Source organism: Heterocephalus glaber, unplaced genomic scaffold, assembly GCF_053883595.1.
Source record: "Heterocephalus glaber isolate CG9 unplaced genomic scaffold, H.glaber_assembly_v1.0 deba00001733, whole genome shotgun sequence".
NCBI lineage: Eukaryota > Metazoa > Chordata > Mammalia > Rodentia > Bathyergidae > Heterocephalus > Heterocephalus glaber.
The window spans coordinates 1,403,889-1,429,409 of record NW_028258444.1 but is presented as its reverse complement, the minus strand read 5'-3'; the positions used below and the strand labels follow the sequence as shown (position 1 = coordinate 1,429,409).

At 39.2% G+C, this 25,521-nt stretch overlaps 1 protein-coding gene and 1 pseudogene across 1 annotated transcript; one reads left to right on the top strand and one right to left on the bottom strand.

Moving 5' to 3' along the window:
• Positions 1 to 3,938: 3,938 nt before the first annotated feature.
• Pthlh (parathyroid hormone like hormone) lies at positions 3,939 to 15,141 on the top strand. Its single transcript, XM_004855071.3, has 4 exons — positions 3,939 to 4,395; positions 4,575 to 4,697; positions 10,204 to 10,623; positions 14,993 to 15,141. Exons 2-4 carry the CDS (start codon positions 4,597 to 4,599, stop codon positions 15,000 to 15,002), a joined length of 531 nt encoding a protein of 176 aa, XP_004855128.1. The 5' UTR covers positions 3,939 to 4,395; positions 4,575 to 4,596; the 3' UTR covers positions 15,003 to 15,141.
• Positions 15,142 to 20,149: 5,008 nt separating this feature from the next.
• LOC101720462 (cyclin-G1 pseudogene) lies at positions 20,150 to 21,031 on the bottom strand (annotated as a pseudogene).
• Between the last annotated feature and the right edge of the window lie 4,490 nt (positions 21,032 to 25,521).

The following is a 25,521-nucleotide window of genomic DNA, read 5'->3' as shown; positions in this document are numbered from 1 at the left end:
AATGGGCAATCCAAAGGGCTGATAAGGATTGCCCATTCACCAGTAACTCTCCCAAGACCCCTACCCCAAGAGACTGGGCCCCCCTTGCTGTACCCTGCACCCAGCAGTGAAGTCAGGACACCTCAGAGATGGAGCAGGCAACTTTCACACTTGTTCTCCCATGACCTTATTTCTGAAAAATTCCAGGAAAGACACACTCGTCACCAGCTCGAAGCCAAGGAGACATAATCTCGTCTTAGTGTGAGTGTCTGCATGCACTCCTTCCTTGGTCCAGGGGCTGTCCTGGAGAGTTGACTGCACTCTGGCCAGGTAGAATTAGGGAGGTAGAGACTTCTGAGGTCCAGGGTGGACAAGAGGCAGCTCTTTCCAGGAAGCCCAAACTCAAAATTGAAGGCAGGACATTACAACTCGAAGGGGAGGTGGGCTGCAGCCATGAAGGATCTGTGGCATCCCAGCAGACTGGTTTAAGTTGAGGGGTTTATTGTTTGAGTTAGGTGGGACTTGGAACTCTTCGTGATCTCTCACAAGTCCAGAACTGCCTCCTGCTGGAAGCCAAGAATTTGCCCCGGCCAGGGGCATCCAGAGGTCATCAGACCAGGTGATCAGAACTTGAACTCACACACACACACACACACACACACACTCACACTATCCCTGATGGGCATGGTTTTGGGAGGTGCACATGGAAGAGACCTTGGAGAACTTTCACCTTGGCCTGGGCTCCTCCCAGGAAAACTGCCTTCCTGGCTGAGCTTGCAGGTCCAGTCAGGGGAAAGCTGAGCATTGCAGGGAAGGTGAGGCCCACTTTGATACTGATGTTACCATCAGCAGCAAGCATAGCCAGGCTTCTCTCCTGAGGAAATTTCTCCAGATATTGGCAGCCAGTCGGGTTTCCAAAGGAGTTTGACTCTCATCTAACTGCAAGAGACACACCCTCTCCTTTCCTTTAGGTGGGCTCTGGAGGCAGTGCACCCCCTGTTCCGTTTTGCTACCTTAATGTCACCTGGCAACAGCCTCCCCTCTGTCTCAGCCCAGGCCAGTGAGCAGAAAAGTATTCTAATGGCATCGAATGAGAACATTACCATCGTGTAACTTCTCTATGTAGACATAAAAAAAGTTCAGATAAAGGAAGTTGTTTAGTTTGGTAGGATCTTCAAGCTGTAGCTTGGAGATACAGATTGACAAATATTAAACCTGGATGCTTATTGGTAATGAGAATTACTGAACCCAGGCACACTGTTTAAAGAGCTGTACGTACTTAGTTTGTAATGTTGATCTGTTGGCTTGTTGTTTGGACTAAGGACAGAAAAGGAACCAGCAGCTAAATATAAATGCTAGTATACTTTATTTCTAAATTATGAGAAGAAATATTCCTGGAGATCAGAGATACTTGAATCACATCAACTGGTGATTTAATATGAATTTAAAAGTAGTACACTTAAAAATTCAGAAAACCTCTTATGAAGTTGGATGTAATACACTGCCACAGCGGGCTGGGAAGATGGAAGTGTGGAACTTGCTCATGGGCCAGGCATCCATGTAGGTGTAGACCTCACAATACCAAGCTGTCTTCACATGGAAATACTGCAGATTAAAGGCAGGCTTCAAATCCCCCTATTTGGTAAGGTGCATTTACATGATAGCAAGGTCTAAGAAATATTTAGTCTCTATTGGCACTTGTTCTAGTCCAAAGCCTAAAAAAAAAAGTTCCTAGTATGTCTCATTTGCAGTCTTGTGTCCTCAGCATTAGAACATCATTATATTGGCAGTTGGGTTATGACATCAGAAAATACCCTTCTCAGAAGAGACAAAAAGTCAGGGTCTTGTGTATATATGGAGGAGAATTTCTACTGCAGGTAATAAGCAGGGCAGCTTGGATAATGTACCTCTATTGTACCTTTCTTTAATTGCCTTTAGTGGGAACAGAACAAGAACCTTTAATTCTCCTCACAAGTATTAATTCTTTTAAGACTTTTTTTTTTTTTTTGAAGAACAACAAAAAATATTTGTGGAAGACACTGCTGAGATCTCCCCCCTTGGGCCAAAAAAGCAGAGAGAAGACTGTAAACCAAGGAAAAGGTGAAGTAACATATTATGAGGAAACTTTAGTATTCCAAGTACATAAAGAGTACTGTATTTATTTTTCCTGTGTCTATATTTTCTCTTTTTGTGTTGGAAAGGAAATTCTAAAATATTTGATAGATGTTTTGCCATTAATGCCAGAAAACTTGGGGCGGTCAATTTGTTTAATTAGTAGAAAAAGCAATATGAATCAGTCTATTGATGCTAGCCTTTATAATTTTTATGATACATAATTAATTTACATATTTACAACATAACTGATTTAATATTTTGAATCCTATTTTTGTTTTAACCTTTTATTAGGGAGAGGTGACTTTTTAAAGCCTGGGTAGTTTGAAACTTGGCGACACACCTTTAGATTTTTAATTGTGTAAGCAAATATTATTTCAATATTAAACAGCTTGCAAGTATCAAATGGCTCATTGTGATTTACTTATTTTTACAGATTTTCCCCTTCAGATCTAATGATTACATTAAGGCCCCTTTCTTTGGAAAGAATGTATTATAAATCAGAGAGCGTAGAGGCTCAAAGATTGACATTCTGAGCGCTGACACTGCTTGCTCAGGCTAAACACACCCAACTCTTAGACATTCTTAAATGTTCAAGGGAAATTATGGAAATTCCCAGAGGGTGTTTTTTGTGTTTTTTTTAATGAGAAGCCACGTTTTTTTTAGCTTGAGGTTTATAGCAATTAATTCAGGGAGATAGGAGCTTCTGAGAGAGAGGAACCTACCCAAAAGAGCAGCTCCTTGCAATTGAGGGGGGAAAGGAGCTCAGGTGAGCCAGAGTCGGTGAGAGGGCGCTATTTCACCGACCCAGGTAAACACGTGTGGACCAACAGGACCGCGGGCTTGACAAAGGTCAGACTCCCTGAAACCGCCCGCCAGTCTTTCGGCGAGCAGGACTATGTAGAAGACAAACATCCCTTGATCGGGTTCCAGGCGCTCGAGTTCACCTAACAAGACAGAGGAGCCCGTGGGTCGGGTACCCGCATCTCCGCTATCCTTTTCGGCAGGATACTCTCTGCCCAGTGAATCAGAGCAGCCACCCCCACCCCCGCGCCACCCCCCGGCCCCGCGAAGAGCCCCGCTTGTCCCTCGCATCTATGAGCGACAGCAGCCAAAGCAGGAGCGCGCTGCAGCAGTCCTGGAATAGCAGCGGGTGCTCTGTAGCGAGGGTCGCAGAGTAGGAGCGGGGAGGGGGGACAGGCTCCGTCGTGGGTGGAAGGGCCGTGCGCTCCGGTCCCTTCTCCGATTCCAAGGTGAGTCTCCATCCTGGCGCGGGTTTCTGGGACGGGAGCCAGGTGTCCCCAGCTGTTCCCAAACACCGAGAAACGCGGGCTCGACCTGAAGTTTGAAATGTTCCTCCTCCTAAGCAAAAGCTCTCCTCCTAGCTGATGCTTCCCGCTAAATCTTCCCAGGGAAGTGCAGGAGAAGACCCCCGCAGCGTCCCGAGCTTCCCGCCGAGCTAAGGGACCCGCAACTTCCCAGGCCCAGGGCCAGCGTCCCGGCCCCCATCCTCCCCGCTCCCCGGCGCCTCCTCGCTGTCCGGCCTCGTGGTCTCGGCCTGCGCCCCCGGGGCTTCGGCTGTGGCTGCGCTGGGCGGCCCGTGCGCCCTTCAGGACCTCGGCCCTGGGAGGAAACAGCGGGGCCTCCCACGCCCTCGGCCAGCCCGGGACCGCGAGGCCCGGCCCGCGTGGGGGAGGCGGGGGTGGCCGAGTCCCCGCCCGCCAGCCCGCCCGCCGCGCGCGTTCCTCGGGCGCCACCTCTGTGCAGCCCGCTCACTGCGCGCAGGTCCCGGAGCGTGTGAACTTCCTCCTCTCGCCCGCCAACCTGCGCCCCCGCGCGCCTCCGCCGGGACTGCCGCCCGCCCGCGCCCTTGCCACCGCCCGCCGCCACCTGGCCCGCCGGCCGGCGACACGCGCGCCCCGACCCTGTTCCCGGGGCGTGTGGAGTCAGCTTTCCGGAAGCAGCCAGCCCACCAGAGGAGGTAGACGCGCGGCTATGCATATATATGTGGGTCTCGCTGCAAGTGGCTGTGGACGCGGAGGGCCCGGCTCACCCCGAAGCGAACCGCGGGGGGAACTTGCTGAAGCGGAGGCGAGCGCCGGCCGCGCACCCAGGCTCGGTGGCCAGATGAATTAGACATTGCTATGGGAGACGTGTAAACACTCTGCTCACCACCGTGCATGTATAAAACCGTCTCGTGCTCGCTATTATTTCAGGGGAAACGCCTCTGACTTATTTTTCCCTTTGGGTCCCTTTTTGCCTGTGTGGTTTAGGAGCGGCGCAGTTGGAGTAGCTGATTCCTGAGTAAGTAGGAGATGAGAGGCTCCAGAGGAACTTTTCTTCTCTCCTCTTTCTTTTTCTTTCTTTCCAACTTGGGAGAGGCCCTGAAGATGGAGAAGCTGTCCGAGCCCAGGCTGCAGAAGGGCGAGGGCGCGGGGCGGTGGGCAGCCCAGGCTCATGCCAAGCCCCTTCCTCCCGTCCAGGTCCGGGCGAGCCAGCGAGACGATGCTACGGAGGCTGGTCCAGCAGTGGAGCGTCGCTGCGTTCCTGCTCAGCTGCTCGGTGCCCTCCTGCGGGCGCTCGGTGGAGGGGCTCGGCCGCCGGCTGTAAGTGCCCCATCCTCTGGTCGGGCTCCGGGCTGGGGAGACTGGGAGACGCGGCCAGGCTGGGGCGCTGCCGAGGGCTTCCCGCGGTCACCAGGAGCCTTGCTCTGGCTAGAGAGCGGGGTTCATGGCTACCTTCGAGGGGCTGAACCGGTCCTCCAACCGGGAGGGAGACCTGGCCGAATCCCTGGGACAAACAGGCAAGAGACAGTCTTGCCATGCAGTTCTCCAGGGAGTTACACAAGCTCCTCTGGGGCTAGATCCCAGCACCTGGGAAGTTCTGTAACTCAGAGGAAGCCCAGGGGCTGGAGGATGCAGGTCTGCGCACTACCATACACACTGTATTCGGGAGGCAGTATGTGAAAAGCAAAAACTTTACATTGTTTTATTGTGAGTGACATAATTTTAAGCCTATAAAATAAGACCATATTACATAATGAAGGCATATTATATAAGAAAGTAAGAACGACTGTCCAGAGGCATGCTTCCAAGGGTTAGTAGCATTGATAACGTTCAGGAAGGCTATAGTGCTTAGTTCCAAAACGAACCTTAGGTACGGAAACTTTTTCTTGGAAGTATTACTAACAGTTCTTTAATCTGAAGTCAAATATTTGCATTGTAGACTGAAAACTTGTATTTTGGCATTCTCTTGTGGTGATCCTTTTAAGGACAGTTTTGGCTTAGAAATAAGGATACATCTTAGCAACCCAGAGAAAGAACACTATGGTGTGTGATTGGAAAATGGTGACAGTGGCAGAGCAATACTGTCATAATCTGGTGGGCCTGGCGGTTCATGAGTGTGTGTAATACCATCCTTGGGCAGTGTTGAGGCTGCAAAGTCAAAGTTCAAGATGGGAAAAACATAAAGTTTAAGAACTGAGTACAGTTTGACTCTAGAGAAGAAATTAAAGAGAACTTTTACACTTAACAATAAAAATAGCAGTATCTAATATCTACAGTCAGGTTCATGGGGCTTCCTTGTAAATTCCCAAGGGTATACAAAAAGCCAACTGTTTTACATGTGCCCTTGGTCTATTATTATTAGAGCAGGAAATCCTTAAATGAAATTACATTAGACATGTCTGAACCTTGGCACCAAAATGAAAATCTATTATGAATCTCCTAAGGCAAATTGTGTAGAACATTGTGCTGAAGATAAAGCTCCATTGTATTCTTCAAATCAATGTTTTACTGATGTATTTCTGAAAATTATCTTCAGACTTTTTGCTCGTTTTGAGACTTGTATTAAATTCAATTATCTAACATCCAACTATAAATATAAAGGAAGACTGAAATTTTTAAAGTGCACATACATACTGTGTTTATTTGGCTAAGAAATACTGTCTTGAAACAGGGCCCTTTTTAAAAAAGTTGCTTCAGGAATACCTGTTTTCTCTTTTGAGCAGCAGTGAGTGAGCCATGATTAAGTCCATAATCATAGCATTAAAATAGTGTTAAGTTGTCCTAGTGGCTATTTTTAACTCTTTCTTTGTTGCACCTTGCAAAATACACATCAGAAACCATTTAGCAGCCAGAGACTCTGTTGTAGTTTTGTTTCTGGGTGAAATATAATATTGTAGTTAAACACTCACACTCAGCAGATGGTTATAGAAGTACCACAAAACATTTCGTAGTTGATGGTTAATTGGTCATCACATTACAACCGTGGTTTTTCATGAAGGCTGAAATCATCAGTAAATAAAGATGTTTCATCAAATTATTACAGCCAAGTGAAGTTAAAAAAACCAAGTCATTATTTTTGCATTGCTGCCAAGGAACAGTAAATGTTGTGTGCTAGACAAAACATTAGTCTATAATTACACAAAATCAGGCTAGCTTCTTGAAAGAAATTTTACCATATAATCAAATCATATTACTTCTTGATTTTCACACCAAGCATTAGGGAAACTACTTAAGAAGTATATATTGTTTTAAACTAGGAGTTAACTTTTAAGAGAGAAAAAGTTACTATAACAAGACTTTCTAAACCGTGCAAAGGAGCCAATTACAAGTTATGATCTTTTGGCCCTGCTAGTCTTCAAGATTGATTTTTATTATTAGTGTATATTATTTATACAGAATAATGAGTCTCATTGTGGCATATTCATGAAAGCAGAGTCCACAAGACCAATTAATGGGGCGAGAGCACAATCAAGCTGAAAACTGGACAGTGGGCTCTGCGGATGTTCTTGTGTGGATGAACACGGCTTGGCAGGTGGCTACATCTGGATTCCTTTAGAGAGTGAGCCCAAGAAGGTTGAGAAGCACAGGTTGAGAGCATCACTGGCTAATTTGCTTGGGAACCAGACTAGGTCTATTCCACTTAATGAAAAGAATAACTTTCAGCTGAGTCATAGGGGTTGGCAGGGACTTCTGGTGAGTCACCTTAACTCTGACACCCTAACCCTGTCTCCTCAATGTACCACAGAACTTTACTTCTCAAACTCAGAGTCCCTCCATAGTACCCTCTCATCAGCACAAGCATCCTGCTTCTTCCTGTGCTGAAATGAATTTCCATTACTATTTATTCCCTCTGTTTCTTGATAGTACCTTAGCAATTTAAACTTTTTCCCTGAAAACTCCCTTGAAAGTGATTCTTCTTCAAAGAACAACTATGTTTTGACTAAATTTAGAGCTATCCATGTTAAGCATTTTCTCCATATTTTTGCTTTCTTTTTTTTACAAAACCAAAGATCATAAAGCATAACATAGTTGTTTTTCTGTCAGAACCTAATAAATGTGATGTCCATCATTATGCTATATAATGTTTACAGACATATTGAGTAACAGGCTCTTATTGATGCCATATTTACTGTTTCAGAGTAGCTAAATTCCAAAACCTCTGCAATTTGAATTTTCTACTTAGCCCTAGGTATATCTAGATTGTACATGCCAGTTGTGTATCCTTGTGTCAGTTTATGTCTTATTTTGCAAATAAAGAGAACATTTTATGGACCTTATTCCCTGTTGATAATAAAGATGTCATTGTTTTCCTGACCCTCTAGTGCAATTTTTCAATCAGAGATTTGTACTTTTCCATATTTTAAAGGCAGAAGTCTCTGAAACACTAAATAACTTGTCTAATAGCATTTTCAGATTTAGCATTTAATAAGATTTGTGTTTCCTAATATATAACAATTTTCTCTAAAAGTTAGCTGGAAAGAGAGGTACTATTTTAAACTGGACAGAATTGTAGGCTTTTTGCAAAATAAAGGATAAAATGATCACTGCATCTCCCTTGAGAAACGTCCTGGGAAAGGGGGTTCTTGAGCTGGAAAGGCAGGGTGACTCACAGTGGGCAAGCTGGCCCAGATGACAGACATCTGTGCCAGTCAGAGGGGCATGAGCAATGGTGGCTGGATTTAAGCAGGCCAACCATTAGAAGTTTGGCTTCGGGTAAAGCAAGAATGGGTGGTATAGTAGATGTGGAGGGCAATACACAGTGAGGATGTCAGCAAAGAGTTGAGAAAGAAATGAAAGCCCCCAATACTATCGGCACTGGTTCAGAATTTCTTTTCCACATGATATTTTGGTAAAAATATGTATTAAACACAGTGCTTATGAAATATGCAATTATATCAGTCCTATTTTTTTAAATGTTGTAAGAGGATACATTGTACCCAAACCTCAAATTTGTAGATTATTAAAAGTTTCCAGAGTACTAATGATTGCCACAGACTAAGTGAAGTTTAATCTAGTCACATGTTATACCTTAAAAAGGGAGATGGACTGTTGCATGCCTCATTTAAGCCAGGCTCCTGTTAAATTCCTTTCCATTAAGTCATGTCTTTTCAGTACAAGCTCCATGGCTTAAAGTCAGTCTACACACAAAAATCCTAGAAGGAAGCTGGAATTCTGGCTGTCAGGGCCAGAGAAATGACAACTGTATTTTCATCTCTTGCTTTCCTCATTGACTTATTCCCCCCATGATAAGCCAAACTCTAGGAATGCTAGTTCCTTATTTTGGTGATGAACACAGACTTGGGAGCCCTTGGTCTTTAAGGAAACTGCTAAATTTCTTTCTCATCTGACCCCTGTCATAGAGGCTTATTGCCCTATGCCCTGCCCTTCTTGTTTCCTCAGCACAGGCTTTGGTTTCAGCTTCAGCAGGAGAAAAGGCTGGGGACACTAGAAAGGTGGTCTTGCTTTTAGAATCAGAAGGTCTCATGTTTAGAGCTCCAGGTCTGCCAGTTCTCATGGGAACTGTGGCAGATCCTTCAGTCTGTACCTCATCTTTTCCCATCTGTAGATGATGATAATGATACTGTTTATTATGCTCACACTTCTCTGAGGAGTTGGAAGAGTCCCACAAAGGTAATGAGGGCCCTAGGCACCACTGTGCCACTGTGTTAGGAAAATAAGAATTTATGAGATACACCCCTGTGAAATGCCCTCAGATGCTTGCCAAGATTAGCCCATTTGGAGGACTATTCCAGTGTTAGAAATTGGAGTTGACATAGGCATGATGTGACTGATGAGTGGACATAATTCTTAAAGTACAGTTAACAGTGTGCACAGAAAGTAATAAAGGAAAACATGAACAGACTTCTAAGCAAGTCAGGAAAGCATCTAAAAGGATGGATAATCAGTTGATTCTTTTTCACTTTATTTTTATTAGAGAATTACTTAAATAGAAAAAGAACTTTATACTTCTTCCTAGAGACATTTTAAGAGAAAAAGAGCAAGTAGAAAAGTGAGCTTTTGAACACTAAGAATGATACCCTCTGAAATTTTAAATTAGAAAAAAAAAACTTGAAGCACAGAAGAAATAGAATGATCTCACATAAACACACACATAAGGGGACCACCTACTGCCGCTTTATGAAAAAATTATGTCTTTCCCCTTCTCTGTGGCATTTGGCCTTCAAATATAGGCTCCCGTACCCAGTCATCTACAATGTTAAAATTCAGCCCAGCAGTGAGATGTTTCCTAGACAGACTTCATTGCTCACAGAGTGCTTCTGCCTTTGTTGGCTTTTAGTTTTGCAGCATGCTTTTCTTTGGGAGTCAGTATTATTATTTTCTTAGTGGAGCAGCAGTGTGTGTGTGTGTGTGTGTGTGTGTGTGTGTGTGTACATGCGTGCACACAGGTGGGCTTGAAGAGTACTCACTGAAGGCAGCTGCCTTTTTATTTCCCAGATAGGAATCTGGATTCATTTCCCAACAGAACTCTGAAGAGACGCCCAAGGGCTTCTCTCCATTCTTGAGCATTACTGAGTACAGTAATAGCATTTCACATTGGGAAGCAGCATAAACACCACCTGTTCTGAGCTTTACTATTAAACATATGATGCCCAGAGTAGAAATGCTGTTCTCACCAAGGTCGGGGAGCTGGTGAGTGGCCCTGGGCCCAGCCGCAGCCTCTCACCCCTGGCTCTTGCTCTCCCATCTTCTTCTGTCCCTGCTCCCTGGCTGTGGCATACAGAGGACCCACTAGTGGACTAAGGCTTTGTACCTGGTCAGGAGCTGTCATCTGACAGTCGTCCTCACCTTCTGGTTTCTCTGGCAGCAAAAGGGCAGTGTCTGAGCACCAGCTGCTCCATGACAAGGGCAAGTCTTTCCAAGACCTGCGCCGCCGATACTTCCTGCACCACCTCATCGCTGAGATCCACACGGCCGAGATCAGAGCTACCTCCGAAGTTTCCCCCAACTCCAAGCCCGCGCCCAACACCAAGAACCACCCAATGCGATTTGGGTCTGACGATGAGGGCAGGTACCTAACTCAAGAAACCAACAAGGTGGAGACCTACAAAGAGCAGCCCCTCAAGACGCCTGGGAAGAAAAAGAAAGGGAAACCAGGCAAGCGCAAGGAGCAGGAGAAGAAGAAGCGGAGAACACGGTCCGCCTGGCCCATTTCGCAGGCCGTGGGCAGTGGACGCAGCATGGACCGCCCAGCCCAGATGCCCGGCACGCCAGAGCCCATGTCACGGTAACCGCTTCCCTGTCCCTACACACCTAGATGCTCCCCTCAGGTCTCTCCAACAGGGGCTGCATCCCTCAACAGCTCACACACCAAGCTAGACCAGGTGCTGCCTGCCTTAAGCGGTGTCCAGCATCCTGCCAGGCTGTACATAGGCAGCCTGCTCTGTCATCCACCACCACCTCACCACGTCTTCAGAAGCTAGTGAACCACTTCATCACTTCCTGGAAAGTGTATTTATTCCCCTACTTTCACATCTTGACAAACTTGATAGTCTTTTTTAAAATATTTTTTAAAGTCATTTCATGTTTTACTCTTTTTTTAATTTCACTTGAAAGAAGAACATAGAAGGTTTTGATATTATCTACAAACCCTACAGAACAATGTCTTACCACAAACAATTATGAGTTATTCACAATTTATTTAATCAAGTGTATTTAATTAAATTTTTAATTGGTTTTAATTTAAAGAAATTAAGTTATTTTTATACACATGCTTTATTTGTTTAAATTTAACTCTGGTTTCTACCAGTTCATGAAAAGGAAATGGTTTCTGAAAAAATTTTAAGCCTTGGCTTGAGAAGATTTAAATTTTTCTCATGTATCTACTTGTCCACTAGCAAGTTGATGTAATTTTTCCAGGAGAATACAGTAGGAATAATAAGACTCCACACTTATGTGGTTTGTTATCCTTAGCTTACATACATATCAACTGAAGTCAAACTTCAGTTCAGGTTTGGGGTTCGAACTTACAGAAGTTTATAACCTTTGGTAAGTGACTTAGGTGAAGACTTTCATTTTCTGTGAAATGAAGATGATAACTGTACCAACTTCATAGAGTTGAGGGTTAAATGAGATTAAATGTGTTAAATTCCCTCAGAAACATTCAGTAAAATGCAACGTATTTTTGTGCGGGTACTTTTAGACCTAGTTCTGATTACATATATATATATTTAGACCATATATACACATATATAAGGGTATAAATTATCTACATACATACATATGGACTGTATTTTTGTGAGGCAAAAAAGAGGCAAATGTTAATTCCATATTATAAAATGAAAAACTGAAGCATTCCAAAATGAAGACCTGAGTTAGTCCTCGGGAGAGACTACCATCAGAACTGGGTTTATTCCTCTTCTCTGACACTTAAATCAGTGTTCTGTAGGCTCTGCTTCTTTATCCACACATTTCCACTAATTTATAGGACCTTTTTTTTCCTGTTTTTATTTTATTTCATTTACTTATTTTTTTTACTTTTTAATACAACACTTGAAAAAAAGAAAAACGACATAAGAACACATCAAATACAACTAATCTCATTATTTTAAGGGTGTCCTGTTACTTCAGTTCTTTGACACTGGTACACATAGGGTTACAGAGTGATGTTTCAAAGTGGAGTTTGAACCTATTAACTGACATTTCTCTCTTTAAGTTCACAAATCCATTATTAAATACCATATACATTAGAAATTACGTTGGATCCATAGTACAATTTCAGCAATCAATGGGAAATGGCACTAGAGAAATCTGTGACACAGTGAATGACCTATTCGGCAAATATCCATAGGGCATAACAAACCCCACAGTCCTGATTCACTGCACATATTCAGCATATTTTAAGATAGGGCCTTCACTGTAGATATTTATAATTAATGTGAGGACCCTGCTTTACTCCCAAAACCTATTTTTATGTATTGTACATATGGATGATTTTTGAAAGTCTAAAGGATTTTTATGAGGATTGCTCATTTAAAATTTGCAGTGCTCTTCAAGTATCCAAAGAATTAATGAAAATCAATACTTGTCAATTCTTAGGCCCAACGTACCCCTAAGTTAAAGTATATATGGTGAAAATTAGGCAGTTGCCTAATCAAATCCAGACCCAGCACTGGAAGAAATAGATGTCTCTGCTTTTTCTTTTGCTTCCCTGTTTGTGAGGAACATTCATGAAAAAAAAGTTTGGCAGCCAGATGTTGGCCCTCTCCCAACTCAACCCAACAGAGGTGCAAGAGAGTGCGGAAGTTTAAGAGTGTGTTGATGAGAATGTTTTGGGCCATGCAAATTTTTGTAATCCAAATAAAACCTTCAGAATAACTATTTTAAAATTTTATAAGTGACCAATTTTTATTAATGTCGTCTCTGTAATCCTTTGCATTATAGTATGAACCTCTGAGAGATTTGATGATGTGACAAGCATAAGTTTTATTATTCTATACATACAATATTTTAGAGACAAAATTGGCTGCTTCCTCTCATATGAACTTTCAGGAAGAAATATATAACTTTAAATTTTAGAGATTACATTTTAAAGTTTTGATGTTGTAGATGAGATATCCAGGTACAGTGAGACTCATTTATTGAAATCATATCATTTGGCTTGATAAATATTGATTATGAAAAATATTAAAAGCTTTTTGGTAGTCAAAAGAGCTAAAGTAGTATCACACATATAATCATACATAAATATTTTTAGGTCATGTTATATGTTTTACTTGGCTTTTCCATATGTGCCTTTGTTAAAAGAGAATTCAAAAGGAAAGATAACAAACTGTCCAGACAGGGTAAAAAGTAAGTAAATGATGCTTTTACTTATTTATTTTTCTTTCTTTTTTTGAGAAAATAATCCTCAAAATATTTTTCTTTTCCTTCTTGGTATTCTCAAACTCAACTCACTAAATATCATTTAGTACAAACACATTTTAAAATTAGTACAGTACACAAATTATTAAGTTTTGAAGTTATCCTTTTTACTTTATTCATAACATCCATCCACACCCACCTACTAGTCAAAATATTAATTTTAAACTTTTTGTTTTAGCATTCCAACCAAAACCATTGGTAAACAGACCAATTCCTTATGTGAGAATATCCTAAATGCTCAAATTGCTTTTCTTTTTTTAAACTGAACATAAAACTTCAAAAATATCAAGATGCTGAGTATAGTGATGCATACCTGTTCTTACCTACTCAGAAGACTGAGGCAGGTGCCAACCTAGGCAACTTAACAAGACTCTGGGTCAAAATTTAAACATTTTAAAAGGAGCTGAGAACGTTGCTCAGAGATAGAAAAATTACTTAGCATGTATGAGACCCTGAGTTTCATCTCCAGCACCATAAAAGGAAGAAAAGAAGAAAGGAGGAGCAGGAGGGAGGAAGTGAAGGAGGGAAGAAGGAAGGAAAGAAGGAAGGAAGGAAGGAAAGAAGGAAGGAAGGAAGGATAGATTTGCTTTTGATAGGTCTCATACCCATACATGTCTGCCATATAAAACTCTGCCCACAATGCTAGCTGTGAATTCAGTGACACAGCCAATCAAACCCCTTTCTATAGCTGTTTCCTTAGAAATGGGTGAGAATTCACTGAAGTAGACTACCCAAAGAGAGAAGAAAGGGAAAGACAAAACTCTGCTAACCCATCTTAAAAACTGTCATTATAGTATTTAAGTAAGTTAGAAAAGGTGTCTGTCCCATTGGTAACTTCATCTAATAGTAAAACAGACATAATGATACGAAATATTTCTGTCTTGTACTTATAAATCAATTTATTGTTAGTATTCTCACATTTAAAGTATGCTTTCCTAATTTCTTTTTTTTTTTTTTTTTTTTTGTACCAGGGATTGAACTCTGGTCCTTGTGCTTATGAGGCAGGTGGTGGAACCACTGAGCTAAATCCCCAGCTGTTTTCCTAATTTCTAAATGCAAGATCCATTCAGATCACCAAGAGAGCGAGAGACAAACAACTCTTAGTTTTGTCTTTGAAAATTAAAATCCAGTAACAGTTTCATTCATTAGTGCTTAAGGACAGTCAAAAAAATGACAGATCTCATCATATCATCAAATGAACATGCTCTGTTTAGCTACATATCCTTCCATCCTTCACTCAAAGTCCTACACTTTCACTACCTTGCCCCATCTGTTATGTCAGCAAGAGATTGTGCGAATGAATGTGCGGATAAAATAAACAAACTTGATCGCCTCAGTCAAGCATAATGGGAAATGGTCTAAGCAAGGTGTACTGTGGACGGATGTCCCAACCTAGCAGTATGCCAAATTGTCAAATTCATCTCTTCCCAAACTTACCAGCTGAGAGCTTTGGGAAATTTTCACAGGATCTTTTGTTCTTCCGATGCAGAAATGTTGCCCTTTCTTCTTTCTGCATCATATTGGTCATTTCGTTGGTTTAAAGACCCAACCTGGGGTGGAGGTTCAGGAAAGAAAGGCTCTTGTCTCTAATGTGAAGAGATTTGTGAGAAGTCTCCTGGATCTCTTCCAATTGTGATTTTGTGTTTCTGAATTTATATCTCTTATTTTATATATTCCTATTTGTAAGCAAATTAACCTGTTTTTCCTCTTGTTTCCCTTTCTTGTATTTGCAGGAGGCATTGAAATTTTCAGCAGAGACCTTCCAAGGACATATTACAGGATTTTGTAATAGTAAACATATAGAAAGTATTAGAAATATTTATTGTCTGTAAATACTGTAAATGCATTGGAATAAAACTGTCTCCCTCATTGCTCTATGAAACTGCACATTGGTCATTGTGAATATTTTTTTCTGTTTTGCCAAGGCTAATCCAATTATTATCACATTTACAATAATTTATTTTGTCAACTGATGTATTTATTTTGTAAATGTATCTTGGTGCTGCTGAATTTCTATATTTTTTGTAACATAACGCACTTTAGATATACATAGCAAGTATGTTGATAAATGACACAATAAAGTGTCTGTTTTGTGGTTAATTTTAATGAATGCCTAAATATAATTATCCAAACTGATTTTCTTCTGTGCATGTAAAAAATAGCATTATTAAATATGTAAAGGCTGTCTAATAAAATATAATCTATATCATGATGCAGAAGGTAAATTATATCCTTTAAAATTTCAAGTAGAAGGAGCATGAGGCAGTTGTTTTGCTTTTACATCTGTAATTTGAATAAGTTTATCTAGACATATTCACATTAGTTTTTAGTTAAAAACCACTTAAAATGTATTTTAACCAATATTTTAGTTGAGGTCAACAGAGTAGCTGAACTACCTAGACATCATTTTATAAAATGTTTAATTTGACTTGAAGATGGGAAGGACAATGAAAGAAACAGTCCAGAGAGTTGGAGAGAGCTAAAAGAAAGGCAGAGAAGCAGGTCAGGGATTGAAGGCTGGATAATTTCAACCAAGATATCGTCTGAGAGATATTGCTCTTTCAGAGAAGAACAATAAGAAGCATGAGAGTGCTACTTGGGGATTCTGCCTGCTGTGGCTGACCAGAAAAAGAGACGGGAAATAGGTGACAGCTCAAAAAGCCCTCAGAAGTGAGGATTGCCTTGCTGCGATGTCACAGGTCCCTGTCCTCTGGTTGCAAACAGCATGAGTACAGTGCTGTGTGGAGTCCCTTGCCCAGTGTGAACAGCACTCTAGTTGTTCTACCTCTATGTCTAGGAGCAATCACAAACACATTTCCTTCCAGGGTAATTGTTTCCTATAACTGTCTAAAGCTTAGGACACATCAGGAAAAAGAACAGAACAACAAAAAAACAATGTATGAATCAAGCATGTGCATGTTTAAGAAGATTCTATTATGCCCAATTTCCTGATCAATAACTATTAGATGTTCCCAGATGTGCAAGAAGTAAAATCTTTAATTCTTCTTTCCATCCCCTTCCCTCCCCCTCCTTCCCCCTTCCCTTCCCTCCATCTCTTCATCCCCTTCCCATTTGAGAGAGATCCAGCTCCCTACTCCCTATTATCTAACTTTTATTTTACTCTGTATTTATAATTTGCATTTCTCCTATAAGAGAAATCAGTATGGAGATTTCTCAGTAAACTAAAACTAGAAATTCCATTTGACCCAGCTATTCCCCTTCTAGGTGTCTCCCTGAAAGAGTTAAAGATGTCATATTACAGTAATACATGCGTACCCATGTTTATAGCTGCACAATTCAAAATAGCTACATCTTGGAATCAGCCTAGATGTCCATCAACAGATGAATGGATAAAGAAAATGTGATATTTACATAGAGTGGAGCACTACAGTGTAATAAAGATAAACCAGAGGCATTCGTAGGAAAATTGATGCACCTTGAGACCATAATGTTAAATGAAATAAGTCAGGCACACAAGGATTATGTTTTTGAGAAGAATATTCTGAGATTGAACTTATTCATATTATCATTTGAGTTCCATTAAATTCAAAATAAGATACACCTTACCATATTGGTAAGAATTTTAAACCTAAATTATTAGGTAAGTTATAGAATTATGCTTAACTTTACTTTATACATTTATTGGACATGGTTTTTGCACCTAAGGAATACTCAGGTTTAAGGCTGATACACTGAACATGTAGAAAACAAATAGTTTGAAATGCATAAGGAACATATATGCAATCATATATGCAAAACACCATCTGCAGCTCTTAAGGCTTAAGTAAGAGTACACCAAATCTTCAGGAGTTGTTCACATGGAAAATATATTTTTTTATAGTTTTGGATGTGGGATTTTATTTTTTATTGGTACATTTTAGATATACATAATGATAACATTCATCAAAAGGAATTTGTACCTGTGCGTGATGTGTCTTGCTTCTTTTTTTCCCATTCAGCTCCTCTCCTTTCAAGTCCTCTTCCACTACTTATTTACAAAATATTTGTTTCCATTTTTTTCTTCTATTCTTTTTTCTTGTCCTTTCTTTCCTTTTCTCCTCCCCCTCCCTTGTTCCCCCTTCCATTTGAACATTTTCTTCCCATTTCCCAATATCTATTATACATTTTGGTGTTTATTTCCACTTTCGATTTCTCACACCAGAGAATGTGGTATTTAAACATGTAACCGATTTATTTCACTTAAAAGTATGGTCTCAAGATGCATCCATTTACCTAGAAATGTCTCAAGTGAATCCTTCTTTATGGCAGAGTAGTCCTCCATTGTGTTAAAAAAAAAAAAAACCCACATCTTTATCCATTCATCCATTTGGCATTCGAGGTGTTTCCAAGATTTAGGTATTGTAAACTGCTGCTATAAATTGTGTGTGCATATATCACTGTGGTGATATATCACTGTGCTTTTAATTCTTTCAGGAAGATACAAGGAAGGGGAATAGCTGGGTTGAATGGAACCTCTAGTTTTAGTTTTTTGAGGAATCTCCACACTGATTTCCACAGTGGTTGCACCAGTATACGCTTCCACCACTGGTAGAGTAGGGTTCCTTTTCCCCCACAGCCCTGCTAGCATTTGTTATTGGTTGACTTTTTTTTTTGCATTTCAATTGAAATTTTTATTGAAAGGTATATCTCTTAGTACCAAACACAATGGTAGTTAGTTAGGTTACCTCTGCCAATTCAAAATTAATACTGATTTTTCAAAATATTGAAGTATATCAGCCTTATGGTAAAACTGAAGTTATCCACAAAACATGGTTTACACAAAGTTAAAGGTAGAATATGCTGTGATTCTTTGGTTTATTTTTCAATGCTTATTTATCTGTAACATGATGTCAAAATTGGTTACATCCATTCTGGATAGACTTAGGCTTCAGGCTACACTAACTGTTTACAACACTAACAATGTATGTACATCTCCTTACATTGATTGGCTCACATGGAGAATTCCAAACACTACCTCAGTAATCTCATAATTATGAATGTGCCTCCTTAGTTTTCTCCTTTCTTTCTTTTTTTTGGTACCAGAAATTGAACTCGGGACCTTGTGCTTGTGAGGCAGGCAATGGAACCACTGAGCTAAATTCCCGGCCTCCTTACTTTTCTTAAGACACATTAAGGAAATTTGTGAAAGTATATTCCTTAAAAAACAAAACTGGAAGCAATGGCAGTTTTATAGAAACAGTCCATAATAAAACCTGAAGTGCTTTATCTAGCCAGAACTTACGGTAAAGCAAGTTTTCAGAGTGATAATTGATTTTTACTTAGTATGTAATATAATAGAACATATTTTTTAATGGAACTAGATAGACTGAAGAAGTAGATTCTGTACAGAAATTTTTATCCTCAATACAAATGCCACCTGTTTTTTAGAAGAAATATTAAAGATAGCTCAATGAATATGCTAAACTTAGTAGGTCTGTATTTTGGCTTAATACAAAATGTTTTTAAATGTAAATGTAATTCCCATATAGCAATAACATTCTCATCTCTGAGCTATCTATTACTTGCATTATGGGTGACAAGAAACCATTACATTATCTAGAATGTAACCTCTATTATGCCTTTAAAAAGTGCATTGTGAAATGTTGGGTTTGATGTAAATCTCAAAATTTAAAATTTAACATTTAAATTAAGTAGGTTACCATTTTCAAAATCACCTAACTACAATCTATTGATCCAATATAGAAAGTTAAATTAATGTTAGAAATGATGATTCACAGTTCATCTTTTCAGGCTTGTATGAAGTGTTTCATATTTATGCCTTTAGCTTTATAGACGAATTCAAATCTAAACAATCCTACTGCAGCATTATATTAATTAGGCAGTTTTCCAAAATGGAGAACATCATACTAATCAAGTTATGATGTTTTGAGGGTTCATAAATTGAATCCATTATAACATTATGGAATCCATAGTTTAGGGTTGTGGGGAAAGGCTTCAAAGACATTTTTTTGTTGCTACAATAATACTATTTGTGTAAAGAACAAAAACCCCCAATTTATCAAAAGTTTATCTAAATAATACTAGCTGTTAAAAATAAATTTTTATGCCTAAGTTTTATAATCATATGTAGATGTGTTAAATGTTAACATTTAGTTTTGAGTAGGAAAAGATAAATCATTACTGTAAGTTAATAAATTTAGATGGTAAGAACATATAGTGTACGTGCAGTGACTGAATTTATATTTTTATGAATATAGTTACCTTCTATTATTCCAATTGCAGTAGCAGTATGTTGAGACATACTGGCAATTTTCAGAAACCCAAAAGAGATCATCTGATTACTTTTTTTTAAGGTGTAACATTCAAGTTCATAATGATTCTGCTTATAAGCTAACAGTCTCAAATTAGTTCATATATGGATCAAACTTTTGGTCCTATTATAATTTTAAATGAGCTAGAGCTTAGGGCTACATTCTTCAGCAGTACTTTAAAAATTCAGGTTGTTAAAGAGGATGTCTTTTTCTAAGCTGCTAATTTAATGAAATTATATATATGACTGGAAACTCCTAAGGGTGTGGTTTTTCCTTTTTTTTTTTTTTTTTTTTGAGACAGGGTCTCGCTATGTGATTTATGCTGACCTTGAACTCACTATGTAGCCCAGGCTGGCCTCAAACTCATGGTGATCCTCCTGCCTCAGCCTCCCAAGTGCTAGGATTACAGGCATGCACTACCACGCCCAGCCCTTGGGGTATTGTACCTTATATATAGCAAATGACTTCAAATATTAGCTGACTAGATTGGTGATACCAGTTTTTCCCTTTTGCTATTCCAAGTCCAGTTGGTTCATTGTGAAGATAATATTTCACTACTTCAAATGAAGAAAATTATACAATTTCCTCTATACAGAGAATAACAACCAAATTTACCAATTAAGAAATTGTTTCAGGTATTGTTGGCAAGTGAGTTATTCTATAGTAACGATGCTTCAGTTGCTGTGCAGTACACCCAGAAACAATTCACTTCAACTTTTGAACATTCAGTTTGGAACACTTGTTTGATGAATATTCAATTAAACACTTGGATACAAGCTCTTGCCAGAAGGTCAGATCTCTGCCATTTATCTTGAAATGTTTCTGAAGACATTCTACTCCTTCTGTTATCTCTACACACTTCTTTGCTTGGATCTCCAATGCAATGATAGGTAAGGTCAACACAGAAGGCTTTGCTTTAGAAAATACAATCCTGCAGTGACATGCCTTTAGTTGAGCTTCTAGTCTTTCAAAATTTAGGCTATTTTTCCTTTCAAATGGCAAGCTCTCTTGAATGAGTGAATAATACAGTTGTAGAAATTGAAAGGCAGTGGTAGCTTTGACTTTCCAACACAATTTCTCCAATACAATCTTTCCCATTCACATCAAATCTGAAACTGTGAACCGATACTGGCTTATTCAGATCAAGTCAGTTGGGACATTTCTTTCCTCTTCTGTTGATTTTACAGCCAAATAAAAGCAGCTTGATCCAACACACCCAAAGTGTTTGGGCTGTACCTTCATTTTAGATAGGAATCTGTCCAGTAAATTCACAGCTAGAGAAAATGTCTCCATATCAAAGCCAAAGAGCTGAGTTAGACTAAGAAGATCTTTCACTTCAAAGTCCCTCAGTCTGGCAGTCATTCTAAGGCCATTATCATGTGCAGATTCAATTAGTCTCAAGCCACAGACCTTTGGCTAACATCTAGCCTCCCATTCCCACAGGGTATTCAGCTGGTGTAGCAGTTTCTGGGAGTCAGTTGTTGTCAGTACATCTCTCATCTTGGTAAAGACTGCAGCTCCTCAGCACGATCACCCTCCCTGAGCCTGCTCCTATCTCACCCCTGATATCCAATATGAGAGGCCTAGGATGTAAAGATACTCAAGGGCAGGAGGGGAGAGGTCCAGGGAGGGAGAACTGTCTTGAGTGGAGGTCTCTGCAGAGCCACTGAGACTACACCACCCTCCTCCTGGTCGGACCTCAGCCAGTTGACGTATTGATCATAGCCATTCTTTCTGGAGTGATATAGAATCTCAGCACTGTTTTAATTTGCATCTTTCAAATGACCAGTGATGTTAAATATTTTTTTCCTATCTTTATTTGATGTTTCCACTTCTTCATCTGAGAAGCATCTATTCATTTCAGATGCCCATTTTTGGACTGGGTCTTTAAATTTTGGGGGTCTGATTTTTTGAGTTCTTTATATATTTTAGATATTAGTTCTTTGTCTGAGGAACAGCAGGAAAAAAATTTTTTCCCGCACTGTGGGTTGTCTTTTCACTCTGGTGGTGGTTTCTTTAACTATGCAGAAGGTTTTTAATAAGATGAGATCCTAGTTGTGATTCTTTGCGGTATTTCCTGTATGACTGGGATTTTGTTCATAAAGTCTTTGCCCACACCTGTGTCTTCAAGAGTTCTACCATCAGGTCTTCCAGCAGATTTAGTGTTTCAGTTTTAATATTTAGATATTTGATCCATTTTGACTTTAGTTATGTGAAAGATATGGGTCTAGTTTTAATCTTTGGCATGTAAAAATCCAGTTTTTCCATCACCATTTGTTAAAGAGGCTTTCTTCCAGTGAAAGTGTTTAGCCCCTTTGTCAAAGATAAGGTGGCTGTGTGTGTTTGGAGTTGTTTCTGCATCTTCTAATCTGTTCCTCTGATCCTCGGGTCTGTTTTTTGCCAGTAGCATACTGTTTTTATCACAATAGCTTTGTAGTATAACTTCAACTAGGGAATTGTGATGCCCCCTGCCTTGCTTTTGTTGCCCAGAATTACTTTTGCTATTCTAGGTCTCTTCTGATTCCAAATGAATTTTAGGATTGTTTTCTCCAATTCTGTGATGTATGCTATTGGTATTTTTATTAGGATTGCATTAAATCCGTATAACAGTTTTGGAAGTATGGCCATTTTTACTATATTGGTTCTTCCTCTTTAATCTCCTTTTTCAGAGCACTGTAGTTTTCAATGTAGAGGTCTTTTACTTCCTTCATTAGACTCATTCCCAGATATTTCATTTTTTTGGATGCTATTGCAAAAGGTGTAGCTTCCCTAATTTCTTTCTCAGTGAGTTTGTTATTTGTGTATAGAAATGCTATTGATTTTTAAATACTGACTTTATATCCAGCTACACTACTAAATTTGTTTATTAAATCTAGAGGTTTTAGGCCAGGGATTTAGCTCAGTGGATTCACCAACTGCTGCACAAGGGCAAGGACCCGAGTTCAAGCCCCAGTACCAAAAAAAAAATCTAGAAGTTTTTTGGTGCAGTTATTGGAATCTTCTACATACAGTATCATGTCATCCACAAATAATGATAATTTAACTTCTTCCTTTCCTATTCTTATTCATTTTATTTGTTTCTCTTGTCTAATTGTTCTGGCTAATGTATCCAGAACTATATTGAATAACAGTGGTGATAGTGGAAATCCTTCTCTAGTTCCTGATTTTAGAGTGAAAGCTTTCAGTTTTTGTCCATTTAATATGATGTTGGCTATTGGTTTGTCATAGATGACTTTTATTAGATTGAGATAAAGACTATCTCAATTTTCTGTAAGGTTTTTTTATCATGAATGGGTGTTGGGCTTTGTCCAATGTTTTTTCTCCATCTATTGAGAGGATCATATAGTTTTTGTCTTTGGCTCTGTTAATATGGTGTATTATATTCATTGATTTGCATATGTTGAACCATCCCTGCATCCTACTTGGAATGAATCCTGTTTGGTCAATGTGTATAATCTTCTTGTTGATTTGCTAAATTCTGTTTGCCAGTATCTTTTTGAGAATTTTTGAATCTATGTTTATTAGGGAGATTGACCTGTATTTCTCTTTTTTGGTTAGCTCCTTCTCTAGCTTTGGTATAAGAGTAATGCTTGCTTCCAGGAATTAGTTTGGGACTATTTCTTCCCTTTCAATTTTATGAAATAGTTTGAGAAGTAGCAGCATGAGATCTTCTCTTAATTTCTTGTACAATTCAGCAGTGAATCTGTCAAGGCCTACGCTTTTCTTTCTTGGTAGGTTTTTAATTAAATCTTCAATTTCACTGACTGATATTGGTTATTTTGAATTTTTATGTCTTCTTGATTCAGCTTTGGTAATTCATGTGTCCATTTCTTCTGTGTTTTCCATCTTATTTCAATACAGCTTCTCAAAGTAGGTATTGATGGTCTTCTGGATTTCTCCAGGATCTGTTGTGATTTCACCCTTTTCATTTCTACTTTCATGGATTTGAGTCTTTTCTTTCCTTTTTGGATAAGGTTGGCTAAGGATTTATCAATTTTATTTAATCTTTTAAAAAACCAACTCTTGGAATCTTTGATTGTTTGCATTGTTTTCTTAGTTCAGCTACATTAATTTCTGCTCTGATCTTTATAATTTCCTCCTACACACAAGCTTTGGGCTTGACTTGCTCTTCTTTTACCAGAAGCTTGTGGTTAAACATTAGGTTGTTTATTGGAGGTTGTTCTTCTGTAATGGGAATTTAGTACTATAAATTTCCCTGTAGAACTGCTTTCACTGCAACCCACATGTTCTGGTATACTGTATTGGCATTATTCTTTAATTGTAGAAACTGTCTAATTTCTTCTTTAATTTCATCTGTGATCCATTGGTTTTTCAGGAGTGTGTTACTTAATTTCTATGTGTTGATGAAGTTTTGTGGTTTCTTTTGCCATTGATTTCCAATTTTATTGCATTATGGTCTAATAATATACATGGGATAATTTGAATTCCTTTGCATTTACTTAAGCATATTCTAAGGGCTAGTATGTGGTCTATTGTGGAGAGCATCCCATGTGCACCTGAGAAGAATGTGTATTCTGATGTTGTGGGGTGGAACACTCTATAAACATCTACTAAGTCCATATGTTCAAAAGTTTGGTTCAATTCTGATATTTTTTTGTTGATTTTTTTTTTGGTCAGTTGACCTGTCTCTTTTTGACACTGGGGTATTGAGGTCCCCTGTTAGAATTGTATTAGGCTTATTTGATTTTTCATGTCCATTAATATTTGTTTTATAAGTTGAATGCATTGGTATTTGATGCATACATATTTATGATTGTTATCTCTTCCTCTTGGATTGTTCCTTTTACAAGGGTGTAGTGACCTTCTTTGTTTCTCTTGATCAGTCTTGGCTTCAAATCCACTTTTTGTGCAAATAGAATAGCTAGTCCTGATTTTTTTCTGGGTTCCTGTCATATAGAGTATTGTTTTCCATCATTTGACTTTCAGTCTATGAATTTTTTTTTAATAAATGTGTTTCTTGTAATGTTGGATCTTGCTTCTTGGTCCATTCTGCCAGTCTGTTTCTTTTGACTGATGAATTGAAACCACTTACATTGATGATTGTAACTCATATGTATTGCCTTTTCCTTGTCATGCTATTTTTTTTGTTGGTTCCCCCCTGCGTTTAATTGCTTGCCTTGCCTGGTGGACTCATTCTTTTGGGGTTCATGGAGTTGTAGTCCTCCGTATCTCTTTCTACAGTGCCCTTCAGAACATTTTGGAGTGCTGGCTTGGTGGTTATGAATGTCTTCAGGTGTTTTTGTCATGGAAGTATCTTATTTCTCCATCAATTTTGAAAGATAGTTTTGCAGAGTACATCAATCTGGGATGGAGGCTGTTTTCTTTTAGGGCTTGAAATATTTCACTCCAAGCTCTCCTTGACTTGGGGTTTGTGTTGAGAAGTCTGCTGTGATTCTGATGGGCTTTCCTTTATAGGTGATTTGTTTCTTTTCTCAAATAGCTTTTAATAATTTGTTCTTATGTTGAATTTTTGGAATATTGACTATTATATTCCTTGGTATAGATTTTTTTACCATGGCTAATTGGAGTTCTATGTGCCTCAATTATCTGCATGTCAAGTTCTTTTTCTATCCTTGGGAAGTTTTCTACCTTTACTTCTGTGAACAAATTTTTTGTGTCATTTGTGCTATCTCCTGCTTTTTCATTGTTTCCGATCAATCTTATGTTAGTCTTCTTTGCCTCATCTAGCAGACATTAGATTGATTTTTCATGGTCCCCTGATATTTTTTAAAAAATCTTTATTTTCTTGCTCACTAACTGCAGTCCTGTCCACTAGATCTGATATACTGTCCTCACATTGGTTCATTCTGCTCTGTATGCTTTCAATGGAATTTTTAATCTCTTGGACATCTTTTTAATATGTTTCATGGATTCCATTTCTTTCCTATGTGGGCATTCATGGTTTCTATCATTTTGCTGGGCTCTTTTATTTTTTTTATCTGTATCTGCTCTATATTTACTAATCATGT

What these genes read in the sequence shown, in the direction of transcription:
- Pthlh (XM_004855071.3), top strand. Translation starts at nt 4,597, where the DNA reads ATGCTACGGAGGCTGGTCCAGCAGTGGAGCGTCGCTGCGTTCCTGCTC. An exon ending in GAGGGGCTCGGCCGCCGGCT is followed by an intron (nt 4,698 to 10,203) that starts GTAAGTGCCCCA and finishes TTTCTCTGGCAG; the next exon opens with CAAAAGGGCAGTGTCTGAGC.